The 19,295-nt window shown below is 40.8% G+C and overlaps 1 protein-coding gene across 1 annotated transcript; it reads right to left on the minus strand.

Annotated features, from left to right (window-relative positions):
* Positions 1-11,593: 11,593 nt before the first annotated feature.
* LOC134372941 (vomeronasal type-1 receptor 4-like) lies at positions 11,594-12,538 on the minus strand. The gene has a single exon (XM_063090284.1). It carries the CDS (start codon positions 12,533-12,535, stop codon positions 11,594-11,596), a length of 942 nt encoding a protein of 313 aa, XP_062946354.1. The 5' UTR covers positions 12,536-12,538.
* Positions 12,539-19,295: the final 6,757 nt, after the last annotated feature.

Here is a 19,295-nt window from a genome sequence, read left to right on the forward strand (position 1 = left end):
CAAGCAACCCAATTAAAAAATGGGCAAAAGAGCTAAGTAGCCATTTCTCTAAGGAAGATATACAAATGGCCAACAGACATATGAAAAAATGCTCAACATCACTCAGCATCGGGGAAATGCAAATCAAAACCACATTGAGATACCATCTAACCCCAGTTAGGATGGCTAAAATCCAAAAGACTATGAACGATAAATGCTGGCGAGTTTGCGGAGAAAAAGGAACTCTCATACATTGTTGGTGGGACTGCAAAATGGTGCAGCCTCTATGGAAAATGGTATGGAGGTTCCTCAAACACTTGCAGATAGATCTACCAGACAACCCAACTATCCCACTGCTGGGAATATACCGAGAGGAATGGAAATCATCAAGTCGAAGGTATACCTGTTCCCCAATGTTCATCGCAGCACTCTTTACAATAGCCAAGAGTTGGAACCAGCCCAAATGTCCATCGTCAGATGAGTGGATAAGGAAAATTTGGTACATCTACACAATGGAATACTACTCAGCTATAAAAACGAATGAAATACTGCCATTTGCAACAACATGGATGGACCTAGAGAGAATTATATTAAGTGAAACAAGTCAGGTACAGAAAGAGAAATACCACATGTTCTCACTTACTGGTGGGAGCTAAAAATTAATATATAAATTCACACACACACACACACACACACACACACACACACACACAACCAGGGTGGGGGGGGAAGAAGATATAACAACCACAATTACTTGAAGTTGATACGACAAGCAAACAGAAAGGACATTGTTGGGGGGGGAGGGGGAAGGGAGGAGGGAGGGAGGTTTTGGTGATGGAGAGCAATAATCAGCCACAATGTATATCGACAAAATAAAATTAAAAAAAAAAAAAAAAGAATAGGATGTCTCATCCAAGTTGTAAACACCCTCTTTAAGGCCAGGAAAATTTAGAGAACTACTTTTATACAGAAGACGTTATTTCCCCCTTTATGATCAAGGCATTTGTCATAAAGGCATTGATGATCAATATCTAGATTGAAAAGGTCTTACTTTTTGTTGCATGAATCTCTTGGTGTTGGGAAGGCTCTTTCCCAGATGATGATAGAAAGAAGCATCTCAGCTCACTTTCTTTCAGTGATCTCTCTCACATTGATGGGAAGACTGTTTCCTAGGTGAAGATCTGTCTGTCCCACATCGGTGGGGGGGGGAGATGAAAAGCACGATGAAGCAGCAGCTTGGCCAAATTTACAGCAACATAAATAGAGATCAGCAATTTGGAAATGAAACATGCTGTCTTATAATCAAAGTTATAAATTATATCCTGTTATAAAGAGAGAGAGTTAATTTTCATTGAACTTATAAAAACAGCCACATTGCCGTAATGATCATAAGGATACTTAATGTTATTAAATTTGGGGGGGGATCAAATAAGGAGAAAACAAATACTTTTATCTCTGTTTTAAATAACATTTTACCAAACTGTTGTTAGTTATAGATAGCTTAAGAGAGAGTGAGTTTTCTTACATTTGGAAAACATTAAAAGAACCAGTAGTGTTTTACAGGAAGAAAATTATAAGAACCCATAATACATTTTAATTAGTTTACCAGTTAACTTTTTTTTCTTTCTTATTTTATTTTGTCGATATACAATGTGGTTGATTATTGTGGCCCACTACGAAAACCCCCCTCCTTCCTCCCTCACCCCCCTCCCACCCAACAATGTCCTTTGTGTTTGCTTGTCATATCAACTTCAAGGAATTGTGGTTGTTAAGTCTTCTTCCCCCACCCCGGGTTTTTTGTGTGTGTGTGAATTTATTTATTTATTTTTAGCTCCCACCAATAAGTGAGAACATGCGGTATTTCTCTTTCTGTGCCTGACTTGTTTCACTTAATATAATTCTCTCAAGATCCATCCATGTCGTTTCAAATGGCAGTATTTCATTCGTTTTCATAGCTGAGTAGTATTCCATTGTGTAGATATACCACAATTTCCATATCCACTCATCCGATGATGGACATTTGGGCTGGTTCCAACTCTTGGCTATTGTAAAGAGTGCTGCAATGAATATTGGGGAACAGGTATACCTTCGACTTGATGATTTCCATTCCTCTGGGTATATTCCCAGCAGTGCGATAGCTGGGTCATATGGTAGATCTATCTGCAATTGTTTGAGGAACCTCCATACCATTTTCCATAGAGGCTGCACCATTTTGAAGTCCCACCAACAATGTATGAGAGTTCCTTTCTCTCCGCAACCTCGCCAGCATTTATCATTCAGGGTCTTTTGGATTTTAGCCATCCTAACTGGGGTTAGATGGTATCTCAATGTGGTTTTGGTTTGCATTTCCCCGATGCTGAGTGATGTTGAGCATTTTTTCATATGTCTGTTGGCCATTTGTATATCTTCCTTAGAGAAATGCTTACTTAGCTCTTTAGCCCATTTTTTAATTGGGTTGCTTGTTTTCTTCTTGTAAAGTTGTTTGAGTTCCTTATATATTCTGGATATTAATCCTTTGTCAGATGTATATTTTGCAAATATTTTCTCCCACTCTGTTGGTTGTCTTTTAACTCTGTTAATTGTTTCTTTTGCTGTGCAGAAGCTTTTTAGTTCGATATAATCCCATTTGTTTATTTTTCCTTTGGTTGCCCGTGCTTTTGGGGTCGTATTCATGAAGTCTGTGCCCAGTCCTATTTCCTGAAGTGTTTCTCCTATGTTTTCTTTAAGAAGTTTTATTGTTTCAGGGTGTATATTTAAATCCTTAATCCATTTTGAGTTGGTTTTACTATATGGTGAAAGGTATGGATCTAGTTTCATTCTCCTGCATATGGATATCCAGTTATTCCAGCACCATTTGCTGAAGAGGCTGTCCCTTCCCCAGTGAATAGGCTTGGTGTCTTTGTCAAAGATCAGACGGCAGTAAGTGTGTGGGTTGATTTCTGGATTCTCTATTGTATTCCATTGGTCAGTGTGTCTGTTTTTATGCCAGTACCATACTGTTTTGGTTATTATAGCTTTGTAGTATAGCTTAAAGTCAGGTAGTGTTATGCCTCCCGCTTTATTTTGTTTGCTCAGCATTGCTTTGGCTATGCATGGTCTTTTATTGTTCCATATAAATGTCTGGATAGTTTTTTCCATTTCTGAGAAAAATGTCTTTGGAATTTTGATGGGCATTGCATTGAATTTGTATATCACTTTGGGTAGTATGGACATTTTCACTATGTTGATTCTTCCAATCCAAGAGCATGGGATATCTTTCCATCTTCTTGTATCCTCTCTAATTTCTCTCAGCAGTGGTTTGTAGTTCTCATTAAAGAGATTTTTCACCTCCTTGGTTAACTCAATTCCTAAATATTTTATTTTTTGGGTGGCTATTGTAAATGGGCAGGCTTTCTTGATTTCTCGTTCTGCATGTTCACTATTGGAGAAAAGAAATGCTACTGATTTTTGTGTGTTGATTTTGTATCCTGCTACTGTGCTGAAATCATTTATCAATTCCAACAGTTTTTTTGTAGAGGTTTTAGGCTGTTCGATATATAGGATCATGTCATCTGCAAACAGGGACAGTTTGACTTCCTCTTTTCCAATCTGGATGCCCTTTATTTCCTTCTCTTCTCTGATTGCTCTGGCTAATACTTCCAACACTATGTTGAATAGGAGTCGTGAGAGTGGGCATCCTTCTCTAGTTCCTGTTCTTAAAGGAAAAGCTTTTAACTTTTCCCCATTCGGGATGATATTGGCAGTGGGTTTGGCATATATGGCTTTAATTATGTTGAGATACTTTCCATCTATACCTAACTTATAGAGGGTCTTTGTCATGAATGAGTGCTGAACTTTATCAAATGCTTTTTTAGCATCTATAGAGATGATCATATGGTCCTTGTGTTTGAGTTTATTAATATGGTGTATAACATTTATTGATTTCCTATGTTGAACCAACCTTGCATCCTTGGGATGAATCCCACTTGATCATGGTGAATAATTTTACGTATGTGTTGCTGTATTCTGTTTGCTAGTATTTTAGTGAGGATTTTTGCATCTATATTCATCAAGGATATCGGCCTGCAGTTTTCTTTTTTGGTTATATCTTTACCTGGTTTTGGTATCAGGATGATGTTTGCTACATACAATGAGTTTGGGTGATTGGTGTCTGTTTCAATCTTTTGGAACAGTTTGTAAAGAATCGGTGTCAATTCCTCTTTGAATGTTTGGAAAAATTGTGCTGTGAATCCATCTGGTCCTGGGCTTTTCTTTGTTGGGAGCCTTCTGATCACAGCTTCAATCTCCTTTATTGTTATTGGTCTGTTCAAATTTTCTACGTCTTCATGGTTCAATTTTGGGAGCTTGTGTGTGTCCAGAAATTTATCCATTTCCTTCAGATTTTCAAATTTAGTGGCATATAGTTGTTTATAGTAGTCTCAAATGATTCCTTTTATTTCAGATGTATCAGTTGTAATATCGCCTTTTTCATTTCTAATTTTTGTTATTTGAATCTTTTCTCTTCTTTTTTTTTGTTAGCCATCCTAGTGGTTTGTCAACTTTACTTATCGTTTCAAAAAACCAAATTTTTGATTCATTGATCTGTTGAATTGTTTTTTGGGTTGCAATTTCTTTCAGTTCTGCTCAGATCTTAATGATTTCTCTCCATCTGCTAACTTTAGGTTTGGATTGTTCTTGTTTTTCTAGTTCTTTAAGGTGAAGTGTTAGGTTGTTCACTTGCCATCTTTCCATTCTTCTGAGGTGAGCATTTAATGCAATAAATTTCCCCCTCAATACTACTTTTGCAGTATCCGACAGGTTTTGGTATGATGTATCATTATTTTCATTAGTTTCAATAAATTTTTTGATTTCCTGCTTGATTTCTTCTTGGACCCATATGTCATTAAGTAGAATGCTGTTTAATTTCCATGTGTTTGTATACTTTCTAGAGTTTCGTTTGTTATTAATTTCTAGTTTTAATCCATTGTGGTCTGAGAGAATACATGGGATAATTCCAATTATTTTGAATTTATTGAGACTTGATTTGTGACCTAATATATCATCTATCCTGGTGAATGATCCATGTGGTGATAGGAAGAATGAATATTCTGAGGTTGTTGGATGGAATGTTATGTAGATATCTGCCAATTCCAATTGGTCTAGAGTCTTGTTTAGATCTTGTGTTTCTCTACTGATTCTTTGCCTAGATGATCTGTCTAATATTGACAGTGGGGTGTTCAGGTCCCCTGCTATTATGGTATTAGTGTCTATTTCCTTCTTTCGGTCTAATAGAGTTTGTTTTATAAATCTGGCTGCTCCAACATTGGGTGCGTACATATTTATGATTGTCATGTCTTCTTGATGGATCAGTCCTTTTATCATTAAGTAGTGTCCCTCATTGTCTCTTTTTATGGTTTTTAGTTTAAAGTCTATTTTGTCAGATATAAGAATAACTACTCCAGCTCATTTTTCGTTTTCTGTTTGCATGGTAAATCTTCTTCAATTTTTTCACTCTTAGTCTATGTGAATTTTTATGGTGAGGTGGGTCTCTTGTAGGCAGCATATAGTTGGGTCCTCCTTTTTGATCCAGTCAGCCAGTCTGTGTCTTTTGATTGGGGAATTTAAGCCTTTTACATTAAGAGTTGTTATTGATAAGTGTTGATTTATTCCTAGCATTTTATTGGTTGTTTGGTTGTCTTAGGTGTCTTTTGTTCCTTGCTTTCTGATTTACTGTTTGGTTTCTGTGTTTATTGGTTCCTTTGGTTGTAGATAGCGTTTTTGTTTGATTGTTTTCTCTTCATGAATGCCATTTTTATTATACTAGTGGGTTTTGATTTTTCTTGGGTTTTTATTCATTGGTAGTTATTTTTCAGGAACCAAACCCAGTACTCCCTTGAGGATTTCTTGTAAGGGTGGTCGTGTGGTAGTGAACTCCCGCAGTTTTTGTTTGTCTGAGAAATATACTATTTGCCCTCCATTGTGGAAGGATAGCCTTGCAGGGTAAAGTATTCTTGGGTAGCAATCTTGGTCTTTTAGTATTTTGAATATGTCATCCCATTCATTTCTAGCTTTTAGGGTTTGTGATGAAAAGTCTGATGTTAGCCTGATTGGGGCTCCCTTATAGGTGATTTGACGCTTCTCTCTTGCAGCTTTTAAGATTCTCTCTTTGTCTCTGAATTTTGCCAATTTGACTATAACATGTCTTGGAGAAGGCCTTTTTGGGTTGAATACGTTTGGAGATAGTTGAGCTTCCTGGATCTGAAGATCTGTGACTTTTCCTATACCTGGGAAGTTTTCTGCCACTATTTTGTTGAATATGTTTTCAATGGAATCTCCATTTTCCTCCCCTTCTGGAATACCCATGACTCGGATATTTGAGCGCTTAATGTTGTCTGATATCTCTCTCAGATTTTCTTCAATGTCTTTGATTCTTTATTCTTTCTTTTTGTCTGCTTGTGTTATTTCAAACAGCCCATCTTCAAGTTCAGAGGTTCTCTCTTCAACTTCTGCAAGCCTGCTGGTTAAACTCTCCATTGTGTTTTTTATTTTGCTGAATAACTTCTTCAGTTCAGCAAGTTCTGCTACATTTTTTTTTCAGGACATTGATTTCCTTGTACATTTCCTCTTTCAGGTCCTGTATACTTTTCCTCATTTCATCATGATGTCTAGCTGAGTATTCTTGTATCTCATTCTGTTTTCTTAGAATTATCACTCAAAATTCCTTGTCAGTAATTTCAAGGGCTTCTTGTTCTATAGGATCTAGAGTTTGAGATTTATTAACTTTTGGTGGTGTATTTTCTTGATTTTTTGTATTTCTAGTATCTTTTTTTTGATGTTTATTCATTGTGGCTGGGGGTTTCACAGTCCACCGGTTTGAGACTATTGACTAACTAAGATGTTGCTGTGGTTGCCAGTTTGGTATGCCTACCTCCGTGACTGCTCAGTTGGTCTTTAGTGCCTTGTGTGTATGGTTGCCTCGGGTCTTGGGACTCTCTGGGGAGCCATCTTTCTGGTCTGCTTGGACTCTGCTGGGCTGCTGGATCACGTACCACAGGGTGTGTGATCTCTTTTGAGCTTTCACTTCCCGTGCAGTACTTGTCCCTGTTCCGTGTGCTCTGGCCCGGGCTGTTGGATCATCCAGTGGCGACCCCACAGGGTTTGTGGTTTCTGTAGAGTCTCCGCCTCCCTGGCCGCCCGTCTCCCCGCTCTGTGCGTACTGGGCTGGGCTGGGACGTGTCTTCTGCAACCCTTGTCTATCAGCTGGGCCTTCAAGACCCTGCTCATCACTGCCTCACCCAGGAAGTCTACCAGGTTTCTGCTAGGCACAGACGACCAGTCGCTCTGGGTGCCTTTGTAGCACTGTGTAGATCTTTCTTGGGACTTATCACCTTCCTCCTGGTATCCCAGTTATGTGTGTACTTGTCTTATCTCCCACACCAGAGCATGGGCTCCTTGCGGGAGGAGCCCGCAGCACACGGTTCACCTTTGTATCCCCCCAGCCCAGAAGAGTCCAGTGCCTGCCTGCAGACAGCTCTCTGGCAGGTTTAATCGGACTTGGGAACTCTCCAACGACACTATTCCTAACCCAAAATCGGTTAGGCATTTTTCCGAACTGGTGGCCGCTGAGATTGTATCTGCCTCCCAGTAACAGGAAGTTTACTGGGGGCCGGATTCCAGGGTGTGGTGGAGTGACAGTCAGCCCCGCCCGTGCTTCCTTGCCCTCCCGACACTGGCCGGGGATGCCCCACGCCACCAGCTCCGCCAGAGAACTGCAGAGGGAGTGGGAGGGGAGGCCAGCCCGCAGGCCCCGGGAAGCCCCATGCTGGTGCTAGCAAGTCGGAAGGCTCAGTGTGGAGCCGAGCCGGGCCGGAGCTGCCACCACCTGAGAAAATGGAGGCAGCCCCGGGGTGGTGAGTGGCCCGGTGATGCAAGCAGAAGCTGAGTGGGCGTCAGCCCCCGAAGCAGTGCCGGGCCAGGGGTCACTCACAGGGCTGTGTCAGATCACGCGCTCACTCTCTGCCTCTGGTTTGTCACCTTCCCCGTTCTTGGTTCCCGCCACCTCAGGCTGCTTGCTCGGTCCCGTGGCACAGCTCGTGCGCTCCTGGAATCTTGTTTTATGCTGGCCTGAAGCCTCGAATCATGAATAGGGCAGCTGGCCACCTTCAGCGTGACCCTGGCCTCTGGGATCCTGTCTCCATCCACTGCAGCCTGTGTTCCCTGTTTAGAGACTTGCTTTTGCAGCTACACAACAGTTCTTTTCCTGTTCCATACTTCAAAGCTGTTGCCTGTAAATGAGGCAGCCTCTCCTGCCGGGGGCAAAGTGGCGGTCACCCCCCACGACTGGCCAGCAGCTGCGGTCCTCCCTTAAGAGATGGCGAGAGGAAGGTCCACAAGTTTCCCGGCTGCCTGAGGCCCAGTGGCCGCCTTTTCCACCTCAGCTACTCCGTGCCAACCACCGCAGCCACCGCCATCTTGAAACCACTTATATGTTAGTGTTCTTAATGGTGTCCCACAGGTCCCATAGGCACTTTTTATTTTTCTTCAGTCTTTTTCTGTTCTTCAAACACAATTTTCACTTGCCCTTTGTTCAGGTTTGCTGATTTTTGTTTTTGTCTGCTCAAATATGCCTTTGTATCCCTCCCATGAATATTATACTTAAGTAAATGTACTTTCACCTTTAGATTTTGTTTTAGGTTTTATTCTCTAATATTAATATTAATATAAAATATTAATATTTTATTAATATTTCAATTTTATTCATACACTATTTTATTTACTTTCTGCATGTTTTCAATTAGTTCTTTGAACATCTTTAAATGGTTTTTAAAAAAATCTTTTTCTACTGGGTTCACCATCTGGTCTTTCTCAGAGATGGTTTCTGTTGGTTCATTTTTTTTTTTTTTTTTTTTTTGTCTTTCAATGTGTCATACTTTCCTATTTTGTTATATGCCTTAGAATACTTTTGTTAAAAACTTGACATATAAGTGCTGGCTGGTTAGCTCAGTTGGTTAGAGTGCAGCCTTATAACACCAATGTCAGGGTTCAGATCCCTATATTGGCCAGTCAACAACAACAAAAACTGAAACCAAAAAAAGAAAACAAAACAAAACAAAAAAACCAGCAACCTTGTCATTTGAATCTAATAATATAACCCTGAAAATCAGATCCTTCCTCTTTCCCAGAGTGTGCTGATTTTTGTTTTTGTTTTTTGAGTTTTGTGTGCTGTGTTTTTACTGGGGTTTAGCCTGGTGAGTAAACTTAAGGTCCCCTCACGTCTTTTCAGAACTTTGCCTTCCCTGTGCATGCACAATGATGTTTCAAATTGTACCCTATATGTAATTGCTTTCGAATGTCTGAGCTCTTTCATGGCTAGCTGCCAAAGGCTGAAAAGGGGAAAAAATGGAAGGATGACAGGAAGAAAAAGAGAAAAAGACACTGGCCAATTAAATTCCAGAGGAATTGAAGAAGGCACTTGTAATGGTGTGAGGAGAGGTGTAACAATGGCTTTCTGCCTCTGTTGGCACCTCCAAGACCACAAGGAGCAATTAGCAATCAAAACACAGGTCCCCAGTATTTGGAACAAAGAGTTTTTATTGCCCACCACGACTCCTACAAGATGTGTGCAAGCTGCTCCAGAAAAACACACATGGCTGACTGTCATGGGATAGAGGGTGGGTAATGGATAGATTCTACCATGCTAAGAGCTTAAATTGACTGTGTTTAGCATCCAAAATTTCTCCTGAAAGTTGCGTGCTTTCGAGAACCTCCAGAGTTATGAAACTGTTCCATCAGACAGATTCTGCCCATACAATTACTGTTTCAGGAGAGAGAGAAAAATCCATGGTGCTTCCTGCTCTACAATGTTCTTAAAATCCCCAACCACTGAAGATTTTTGACACTATGACTACCTTTAATTGTGAAGTTCAATGACATTGTATAGACAAAAGGCAAGAAGAGATAAAATAAGCAGGAGACTTGACAGGAAGTCTCCAGAGGGTCAGGTGGTGGTGTCCTCAGTGAGGCAATGACAAGTGACAGCAAATAAAAGGAAAGCCAAATACAACAATTTCAGAATATTTTGAACTTTATTGCTTGATTTTTTAAGAGAGATTAATCACTATCAACACATACAACAAGTTGAATCTGGATAAATTGTTCATGTAAATTTGAAAGTTATAATTGATATTTCAGAGAAAAACAAAGAACATCTCTGAGATTTAATCATAGGAAAGTCTTTTTAACAGAACAAGAAATATTAACTATAAAGGGAGACTTGTCAAAAAATATGTTACTAAACTAAGAGCTTCTACTGGTTTGTAATTCATTCATACATTTTTAAAAGCTGTTAAGCAATATCTCCTAAAGCTGAGTATATGTAAACTATGACTCACCACTAAAAATATATCCCAACAGAAGTTCATCCACGTATCATCAAAACATGTTGCAGAACTTCAGTGAAAGCACTATTCATGACACCCCATATTTCAATATGCTCACATGATCATCAAGAGAGTAATACTTAAAAATTAATTGTTTGATATTCACACAATTGAATTCTACCACCACCAATGTGTGAAAAGGCAAGTAAGTTTTAAAACAAGGAATTTTAAAAGCCAGATATAAAACAATTCATGCAGTGTATTTCCATTTATATAAGGTGAAAGTGATCTATGCTGCCGGTTGTCATAATAGTGAATATTCCTGGGGATAGAATTTGGGAAGGGTAGAAAAAGGCATCTGGAAGGCTGACAATATTGTTTTCAGATATAGGAGCTGCATACAGAGGTGTGTTCATTCTGTGAATTTTATTGAGCAGTACAGTGCACACCTGACTAGTGCATTAAAATTTTTTAAAAATACATGTCAGCAATTAAAAAGTCAGCTTGACAAAAGTAAGTAGACTGGTATTCAATGCCTTATATTATCAGGGTGGAAGTTAAAGGTATTAAATAATTTTATACTGTGATTAGTTTTTCAAAATATGTTATAATTTCCAGGTTGAAATCTAAGAGATACTAAACATACATCACTCAAACAAAGAGGGAGATACAGAATTGTGTAAGTAAATTAACACAGAAGACATCAACATAGAAAGAAAAGAAAAGAAAACAGATGTCATAAAGAGCACATAAGTTGGTAAATCCTTCTCAAATATGCCTATAATTATATGAAACATATAATATTACTTTCTCCTGTTAAAGTCAATTATTGTGTGAGTATATTCATTTGGATATTTCTTTAAAATATATAGCTGAGACCTAAAAATAAATGTAAAAAAATACTTTCCATGTATTTTCACAAGTTAATCAGCTAGAACAGCAAGAAAATGTAAAATAGATTTTATGTTAAAGCAGTTTGTCATTGTTGAAATTACTATTATTTTTTATTCTGAAATTTACATTTTGATGTCCAATTTTCCAGTATTTTTGCTTGATGAATAATAAACATATTCTAAATAATACACCATGTACATGCACATATACATATACATATATACACATGCGCTTATTTATAATATACAAATGTATGTGTGTATATACCACTACTTTCTTGTGAAATGACTGTTCATAATTACAATTACAATTATGTGGGGATGAGTGAATAAAGAACTGTACAATATGCAAAAGCTTTCAATTTATATTTTTCTTATAAAATCAGGGGTTTTTCTGTTCCTTACCCAGGCAAAGCAGAGCCTGGAGGCACTGAAGTCACACCTCTGGAGCAGAAAGGGGCTGACAGCTGGAAAACACCCAGCAAATAGAGCAGCACTATTCACCAGGAACAAGTTGGGATTATTAATAACAGACAAACAAACCTGAAACATGCAGGAGAGGATATAAAAGTAGACAAAGGTGCTCACCAGCAAAAGGATGTTTTTGGTCGCTCTAGACTCAGGGGAGGACCTGGGGGAGATGTTGGTCCTGTGAATGTGTTGAACCCACTTCTTGTGCCTGAACAGGATGAAAACCATAAAGCTGGAGGCCCAGAGCATGAGCCCCAAACATAAAACATCGGGAAATAACAGCAGTGCTGCATACAGAATGTCTCTGGTTTTGCCATGAGAAATGGAAGAACAGTATCCAAAATCTTTTTGGCTTGTGAAGTTTTTATTGCTCCATTTACCAGTCACATACAGAGGAAAAGTAACATTTGTAAGCATGTACAGGATCCAGCTTAGGTATATGGAGGACTCAATGTACTTGGGAGCTTTTACTTTAAGCTCTGCCAACCTAGAGTTACTGGGACTGATTGTGATGGCCTGGAAAACACTCAACAGGCAGGTGCTGCCGATGGACACTCCCCTGCCCACTCTGTGAAGATAGAAAAGAAGTTTGCATCCAAAATCACTGAGGAAATCTTTCAACCCAAAAGCTGCCATTGTCTGGGTCACTCCTTTACAGAGGAGTGTTAAGAAATTGGCTACACTGAGGTGCTTTAGAATCAAATCTGTGGACCTTAACTTGCACCCAGTGAAGTAAAGGAAGAGAAAATGGTAAAGAAGATGAAAGTTCCCCAAAATTCCAACCATAGTCTGTGATAAGAAGATGATTCCTATTGCCACATCACTAGCAGCCATCCCATCAGTCCCCAGCCTTCTGAGCCACAGGGTCCTGCACGTGAAGAGACAGGGGCTAGAGGTATCATGCCGATGGAAATCCAATAGTCTCTATTTACTACTAGTTCCCTTTGACAGATATTTACTTATTTTTTTTAACTAAGAAGAGTCCAAGTGTTGAATGTATAACTTGTAAAGAGCGCTAATAACGTATAAAGTGTTATGAAGGCACTTCACATGGTCATTTCTCCATTCTTCATAATCCATGAGGCAAGCAACAGTAGGACCTCTCTCCTAAGGAGAAGGAGAATTTAGGCACAGAGAGGTGAAGTATTGGTCTAAATTCATACACTTATTAGGGGACGTGGGGTCTTGGACTATCCAGGTGGTACCAAAGAGAATGCAGTGAACCACCACGGTCTAGTAAAAAGCTAGTTGTCTCTGTTCTTCAATAATCCAAATCTATATTTACTTTTGTTTTACACATTGACATTTTCCTTTAGATTGATGGTAGTTTATACTTTTTGTTCAAATGAGTTTCCATTTGTTAAGATTTATTCTAAGGCCAATATCAATTATGAGGGTAGCTTTAGACATCTCAATCAATGTCGATGCACTGATGACAATATAATAACTACAGTAACCTGCCCTATAACAAGTTATCTGTAATGACGCAATAATTGCTTGACATCAGGATAGCTACAGAGTCATTTACTTTTACGTTAAGAACATATTTAAAATGGCACCTATCACAAGAATTATTGAATAATCACATGCCATGTACAGAACTTTGGCACATAAAACACCAACCAGTATGTGATGAAACAGCATAGGGTAGAAACAAAGTGATTAATTTCAGGACACATATCTATCTATTTACTAAGACATGAGTTAAGTAAACTATTAGCAATGAAGCAAGATTTGTGAATGATATTAAAATAGCAACCATATATGAAAAATGGCAGATGGATGGTATATAATCTTTTGCATTTAAAAATTTGAAACAGCAGATTTGGGGCCATTATTAGGATATATATATATATTTAACAGACTTATCATTCAGAGCAGTTTTAGGTTCACAGTAAAATTGAACAGAAAGTAATTTCCCAGGTAGCCCCTGCAAATACACCTTCACTTTCAAAGCCTCCTTCACTTTCATATTCCCATACCAGTGTGGTACAATTGTTACAAATGAGGAACATGTTATTAACAGGTGAAAACAATGATATATTTCTGACAGGTGCTGTCAAAAACTCAAAAACATGATATTACGTTTTCCTTAAATGATCCTTATCTAGCTTTCAGAGAGAAATGGCCTCACCGTAATCACACACTAGTGATGTTTTCAGTATTGATATAAAATTACTGTTTTCATTAATCACATCATAAACCCAGACTCAGAGACAACTTTCTATTTAAGAAATTACCATTCAGACACACTTTCTATATAAGACTAGATGGTTCCTGCTGATTCTATCTACACTTTACTAAAAGCAAGGAGACATCATAGGCACACCTCTAGTAATCCTGAAAATTTACTCTGGGTTCCCTGGAATGTAGGCTGAACAGCAGATTGATTTTAGAACAACATCTTTAAAATCTTAACACCTTAAAAATCAGTTTTTATTATTAATCAGATTAAACCACTACAATCATTGTCAGTGAGGATTACATTAAATTAAGATAGGAGCCAACAGAAATCAGTGAAGAAACTAGACCCTCATTTCTCTTTAGCAGCCAAGCCCCTTCCCCAGGAATATTTTCTCTCTCCAGTGAGGCTTTAGACTTGATAAGGTTTAATCCAGAAGAATCCCTTTTTCCCATATGATCATTTATTCAGACTCTTGACATGGGTTTTCATTTACAGACTCTGCCTCTAACACCAAAATAAAAAATACTCACCAACCCTTTCTCTTTAACAGAGTGGTGATGAGCTCTGTGTGATGGCCAGTGATTGTGTGGGAAGGAGGCAGCCAGACCTTGAAATATGGCTTTTGTGATTCTGTGACCTCACCTCGCTTCAGAACTGCAATTATCATTTCACCTGTGGTAGCAATGGGAGTGCAGGCTTGGGAGCTGAGAATATTTTTGGAAACCATTTTCACAGTTGGTAATTATGAAAACCAATTACAAGTTTCTCGCTAGTATTTCTTAAGGGACTACTGGAGTATTTGTGAGAGACTCTTACTTTTTTGTGATTCCTAGAGGCAGACAGGGTCTCACACGGAGGGATGCAGGAAACACTGAAGTCTGGCAGGTAATGGACTGGCAGTGAGGTATTGTAAGTCCCATTGTTCTTTGCCTCCCTGAGAAGTTGTTCTGCTCAAAGTCTAGTTCTTGACCATTTTTTATTTTACTGACCTGCACCATCATACAAGTTAACAGCACAGAAATACAATGAGACAAACACCTTGGAAGGATGTTCAAAGAGATGAAAGTAAGTAAAGAACATGATTCTGACCATTTATACTGGATATCATTGCACTCATCTCCACAAATCCAACTCAATTAATTTGGATGCGTTTTTTATAATTCAACGCCAATTAATTTAGAAATTTTGTAAGAAATTTTTTTTTTTGTCATTCTTGACCCCCATTAGTAACAGGAAGTAGATGGGACAGTATTCATAGAAGAAACAGAAAGTTATAAAAGAGTCACTCACCAATAAATACAACAGGATCAGATGTTTTAACAGGTCAAGTCTACCACTTCTCTATCAGATAGGATACCACTACTTAATTTAAGAGTATCAAATGGATACCACAGAAAACAGACTCCTTTCCATGATTTGTAATTCTTCCAACCCTGCAATAACCTAACAAGGAAAATATTTGCAATATATAGTCTTAAAAGTTAATGTGAGCTTCACCAACTTGAGTCAAAACCTGTGGTTAGGAAGTGAGAGTGTTTAGGGGGAGTTACATATCGTTGTGTAAAAGAAAGAGATGAAAAAGAGAAAACAGAAAAGGGTGGCTTAGGAACAAGATGGTGGTGCAGATCTTGGGTTGTTGAGGGGACAGAGAGAGCAGGAGAAGAGAGAAGGCAGAGAGATAAACAGAAAAATGTTGTTTAATACCAAAAAAGGGCCAAAGTGTATTGCCAGGTTTGAGGAGACAAGGGGGCAAAGTGTCAAGGAAAGTTAAGGGTAAGGGGCCTAGTAGGTGCTGGGGAAATAGGGGTGAATGGTGTCATGGGAATGAAGGGGCCAATCGGGATAGGAAGCTGTGAGGAAAATGGAGTTAGTTTGGTCACGCCCCCTCGCCTCATATCCGGCTGGGTGTGATTCAGCACATCCTCTGTAAACAAGTTACGTGAGAGTAGAGTTAGTGCGCATGCACGCCCAGGTACCCCTTGGCATGTTGCCACCATTTTGTGTACCCTTCGGTATGGAAGGCAGCTGCTCTGAACCGCTGGTCGGCAGAGCTCGCATCTAAAAATAAAGCACGTCCACTTTGCCAGCAGCTGCTCAGTTTGTCTTTCAAATACTTGGCTCAGGACCTGCACAGGATGGGGTAGAAGAGTCTGTGATCCAGCCAGAAAAGAAGTCAATGGGCAAAAGTGGTAATGGTCAATGGTTGGTAAAAGTCACAGGAGGTTTAATGTCTATGAGTTATTAAAAGACATGGTTGGGGGGACTAAGGGGAATATATGCGGAGTAGGGAGATCCTGGAAGTAGATTGTGTGGTCCAAGACAGATATAGAGTGTGGGAAAACAAGGTACAGCCTGGGAGAGATAAAGAGGATGAGTGAGCTAAAGTGCCCAGGAGAACTAAGAGTAGCAAAGGCAATCCAAGAAAAGCTGAGTTAAAGGATGTGTACTACGAGATTTCAAGACTAATTATGAGGCTACAGTGACTAAAACCATGTGGTATATGAGTAGGTGCAGAATAGGCAAAGACATCGGAGGAACAGAAGAAAGAGTCTTGATTTAGGTCTACACATATAAAAAATAATAATTACTACTGTTATTATTATATGTCCAGGAGAAAGAGTCAGAAAAAGTAAGGTTGGGTGTAATGAGTTTGGGGTGTGGATTGGGTTCGTGGGCAGTTGAAGACGCTTGAGAATTGAGATTTGGACATTTGGTGGTGTGAGGCATAGAGGACATGAGGAAGTACTGAGATATTGAAATTGGAAGTGAATGTACAGCAAGAGGATAAAGGTAATGAATGATTTGCAGGGGTGATGGAAGGCCAGAGGGTTGCACTAAGGTGCTTGGTATAGGGATCACAGAAGGAAAAATTTTGAAAAAGTCACAGGGTTGAGGTGTGTTGTGGAGGGGAGACAATATAGAAGTCTAGGATGGTTCGATGGAGGTGAGGAGTGGGTGGGATTTAGTAGATGGCTAAAACTCACAGGTGGAGGGATGGAGGATGCAGAGGGAGTGATAAATGTTGAGGGAGAGGAGGGATGGTGCTGATGATGATGAAGGTGGCAGAGGGCAGGTTGGAGGCCACTATTTGATTTCCCTGTTGATTAATTTGCTCATTTATGGTCAAATCTCAACAGTCATGGACAGTTTCTATTTGCAGCTCAGGAGGCAAAAATCTTGCTTGTACAAAAGTCCCCTGAAACCCCTAAAATAGAACATACAGTAAGGACCAACATTTAAAATTTTGGGTAAACAACACTCAATAGCATTTTTTCTCTTCCTTCAGTATGGCTGTCCAGGATGAGTCATTGGCAGGTCTGGCAGAACAGGTTGTTTATTGGTATCTTGTATGCATGTGTAGGAAATAGGTGCCAGTCCATCCTGTCCCAACTTCTGCATACTTTTGAAGAAATTTTACACCTCAACAACTTTTGAATCCCAGCACTGACAGAGTGAAAATGTATATATATTTTTTGTTTTGGAACATATAAAGTATGACATAGGTGGAGTGACATTAGCAAGATGGTGCAATAGGAGATTGCTGCCTTCATCCTCTGCAAAAGCATTGGTTTTTTAAAAAGAAAATGTAATTTTATTAATATTATTTTTTTACATTCTAGGATGTTCTTGTGGAGCAGTTGGGAGGGAAGAGGAGAGGAGAAAAGGGAAGGAAATGGGACGAAAGAAGGAAAAAGGAGGAAGAGTGGGATCGAGGCATGTGACACCTCCCTCATTCCCACATGGGAGACTAGGGGGCTTCCAGCAGTGGCTTGGTCATTGCCAGGCTGTGTGCAGATGTCAGGGGGGTGTGGCAAAAGCCCCCACCCCCCACCACCCCAGCTCGGGAACCCAGGGCCCTTCTTGGTGTAGCTTGGTGGTCATTGCTGGGCTGGTTGCATGTGTCAGGGGGGTGTGGCCGAGGCTCCAAGGCCCTCCACGTCCTGGCTCGGGAGAGCCCAAGGAGCTTCCTGCTTGTCACTGGGCTGGCTGCAGGTGTCAGGGGGTGTGACCAAGGCCCTTGGCCCCCTACCACTCCGGCTTGGAAGAACCTGGGGCACTTCCTGCAGTGGGTCACTGATCATCGCTGGGGTGGTTGCAAGTGTTGAGGGTGTGGCCCAGGCCTTCAGCCCTCACCCTCGGGACTGGTTGTGGGTATCAGGGGGCATTGCTGAAACCCCCAGGCCTCCCCCTTTCTAGTTTGGTAGTCCAGGGAACTTCTAGTCCTTCTAGGTGTTATAGGTTTTCTTTGGTGAAATGAGACCTTTACTAGTTAGTATCAAACTTTGTCTCCAGTTGTGGGTACTTAGTTTTTTCTTTCAGTTCTGTGTTGGATTATTTGCTGTTCCCATCACTTAAACTCTGTGATGGAACTAATTTGTTGTCCTTTGCTTGCTTCTAAAATGGGGGAACTTCCTGTGGGGACCAGTACTTGAGCTGTGTGGTTGAGCTAAATTGCTGCTTTGCTGCTGATTCCCTGGGGAGGGCTTTTTGTACAGCTCAGGTTTTAATGGTTGATTTATAGGTACCTCTGGGTCTGGGTCTAGAGAAATCTGGTACACCTGGGTTGTGTAGAAACTCTGGTCTGGGAGAACACGGAAGGCAACAAACCAGAGACAGAGCGAGCGCCCGACCTGGCACAGCACTGTGAGTGATCCCTGGCACAGCTCTGTTCGGGGGGGTGGATGCCCACGCGGCTTCCGCCTGCACCACCAGGCCACTCATTGCCCCGGTGCTGCCTCCATTTTCCCAGGTGCGGGCAGCTCCGCCCTGCTCGGCCATCACTGAGCCCATTTGCTTGGCCTGGCGCGGGGCTTTCCGGACCCTGCGGGCCGACCTCCTCTCCCACTCCCTCCGCGGTTCTCTGGCAGGGCTGTGGGTGTGGGGTGTCCCGACCAGTTTTGGGAGGGCTAGGAAGTACGGGCGGGCCGACTGTCACTCCACCACACCCTGGACTCCGCCCCGGTAAACTTCCTGTTACTGGGAGGCAGATACCATCTCTGCGACCACCAGTTTGGAAAAAAGCCTAACGAATTTCTGGTTGGGAATAATGTGGTAGGAGAGTTCCCAGGTCCGCTTGAACCTGCCGGAGAGCAGGCTGCAGGCGGGCACTAGACTCGGTTTATACCGGGGGGATACAAAGGTGAACAAGACCCGAAAAAGATCTACACAGTGCTACAAAGGCACCCAGAGAGACCGGTCGTCTGTGCCTAGCAGAAACCTGGTAGACTTCCTGGGCGAGGCGGTGCTGAGCAGGGTCTTGAAGGCCCAGCTGATAGACGAGGGGTGCAGAACACACGCCCCAGCCCAGCACAGTGTGCACAGAGGGGGGAGAAGTGCGGCCAGGGAGGCGGAGACTCGACAGGAACCACACACCCGGTGGGGTCGCCACTGCACGATCTAACAGCCTGG

Source organism: Cynocephalus volans, chromosome 3, assembly GCF_027409185.1.
Source record: "Cynocephalus volans isolate mCynVol1 chromosome 3, mCynVol1.pri, whole genome shotgun sequence".
NCBI lineage: Eukaryota > Metazoa > Chordata > Mammalia > Dermoptera > Cynocephalidae > Cynocephalus > Cynocephalus volans.

Coding starts and splice junctions, on each gene's coding strand:
- LOC134372941 (XM_063090284.1), bottom strand. CDS start 12,535: ATGGCTGCTAGTGATGTGGCAATAGGAATCATCTTCTTATCACAGACT.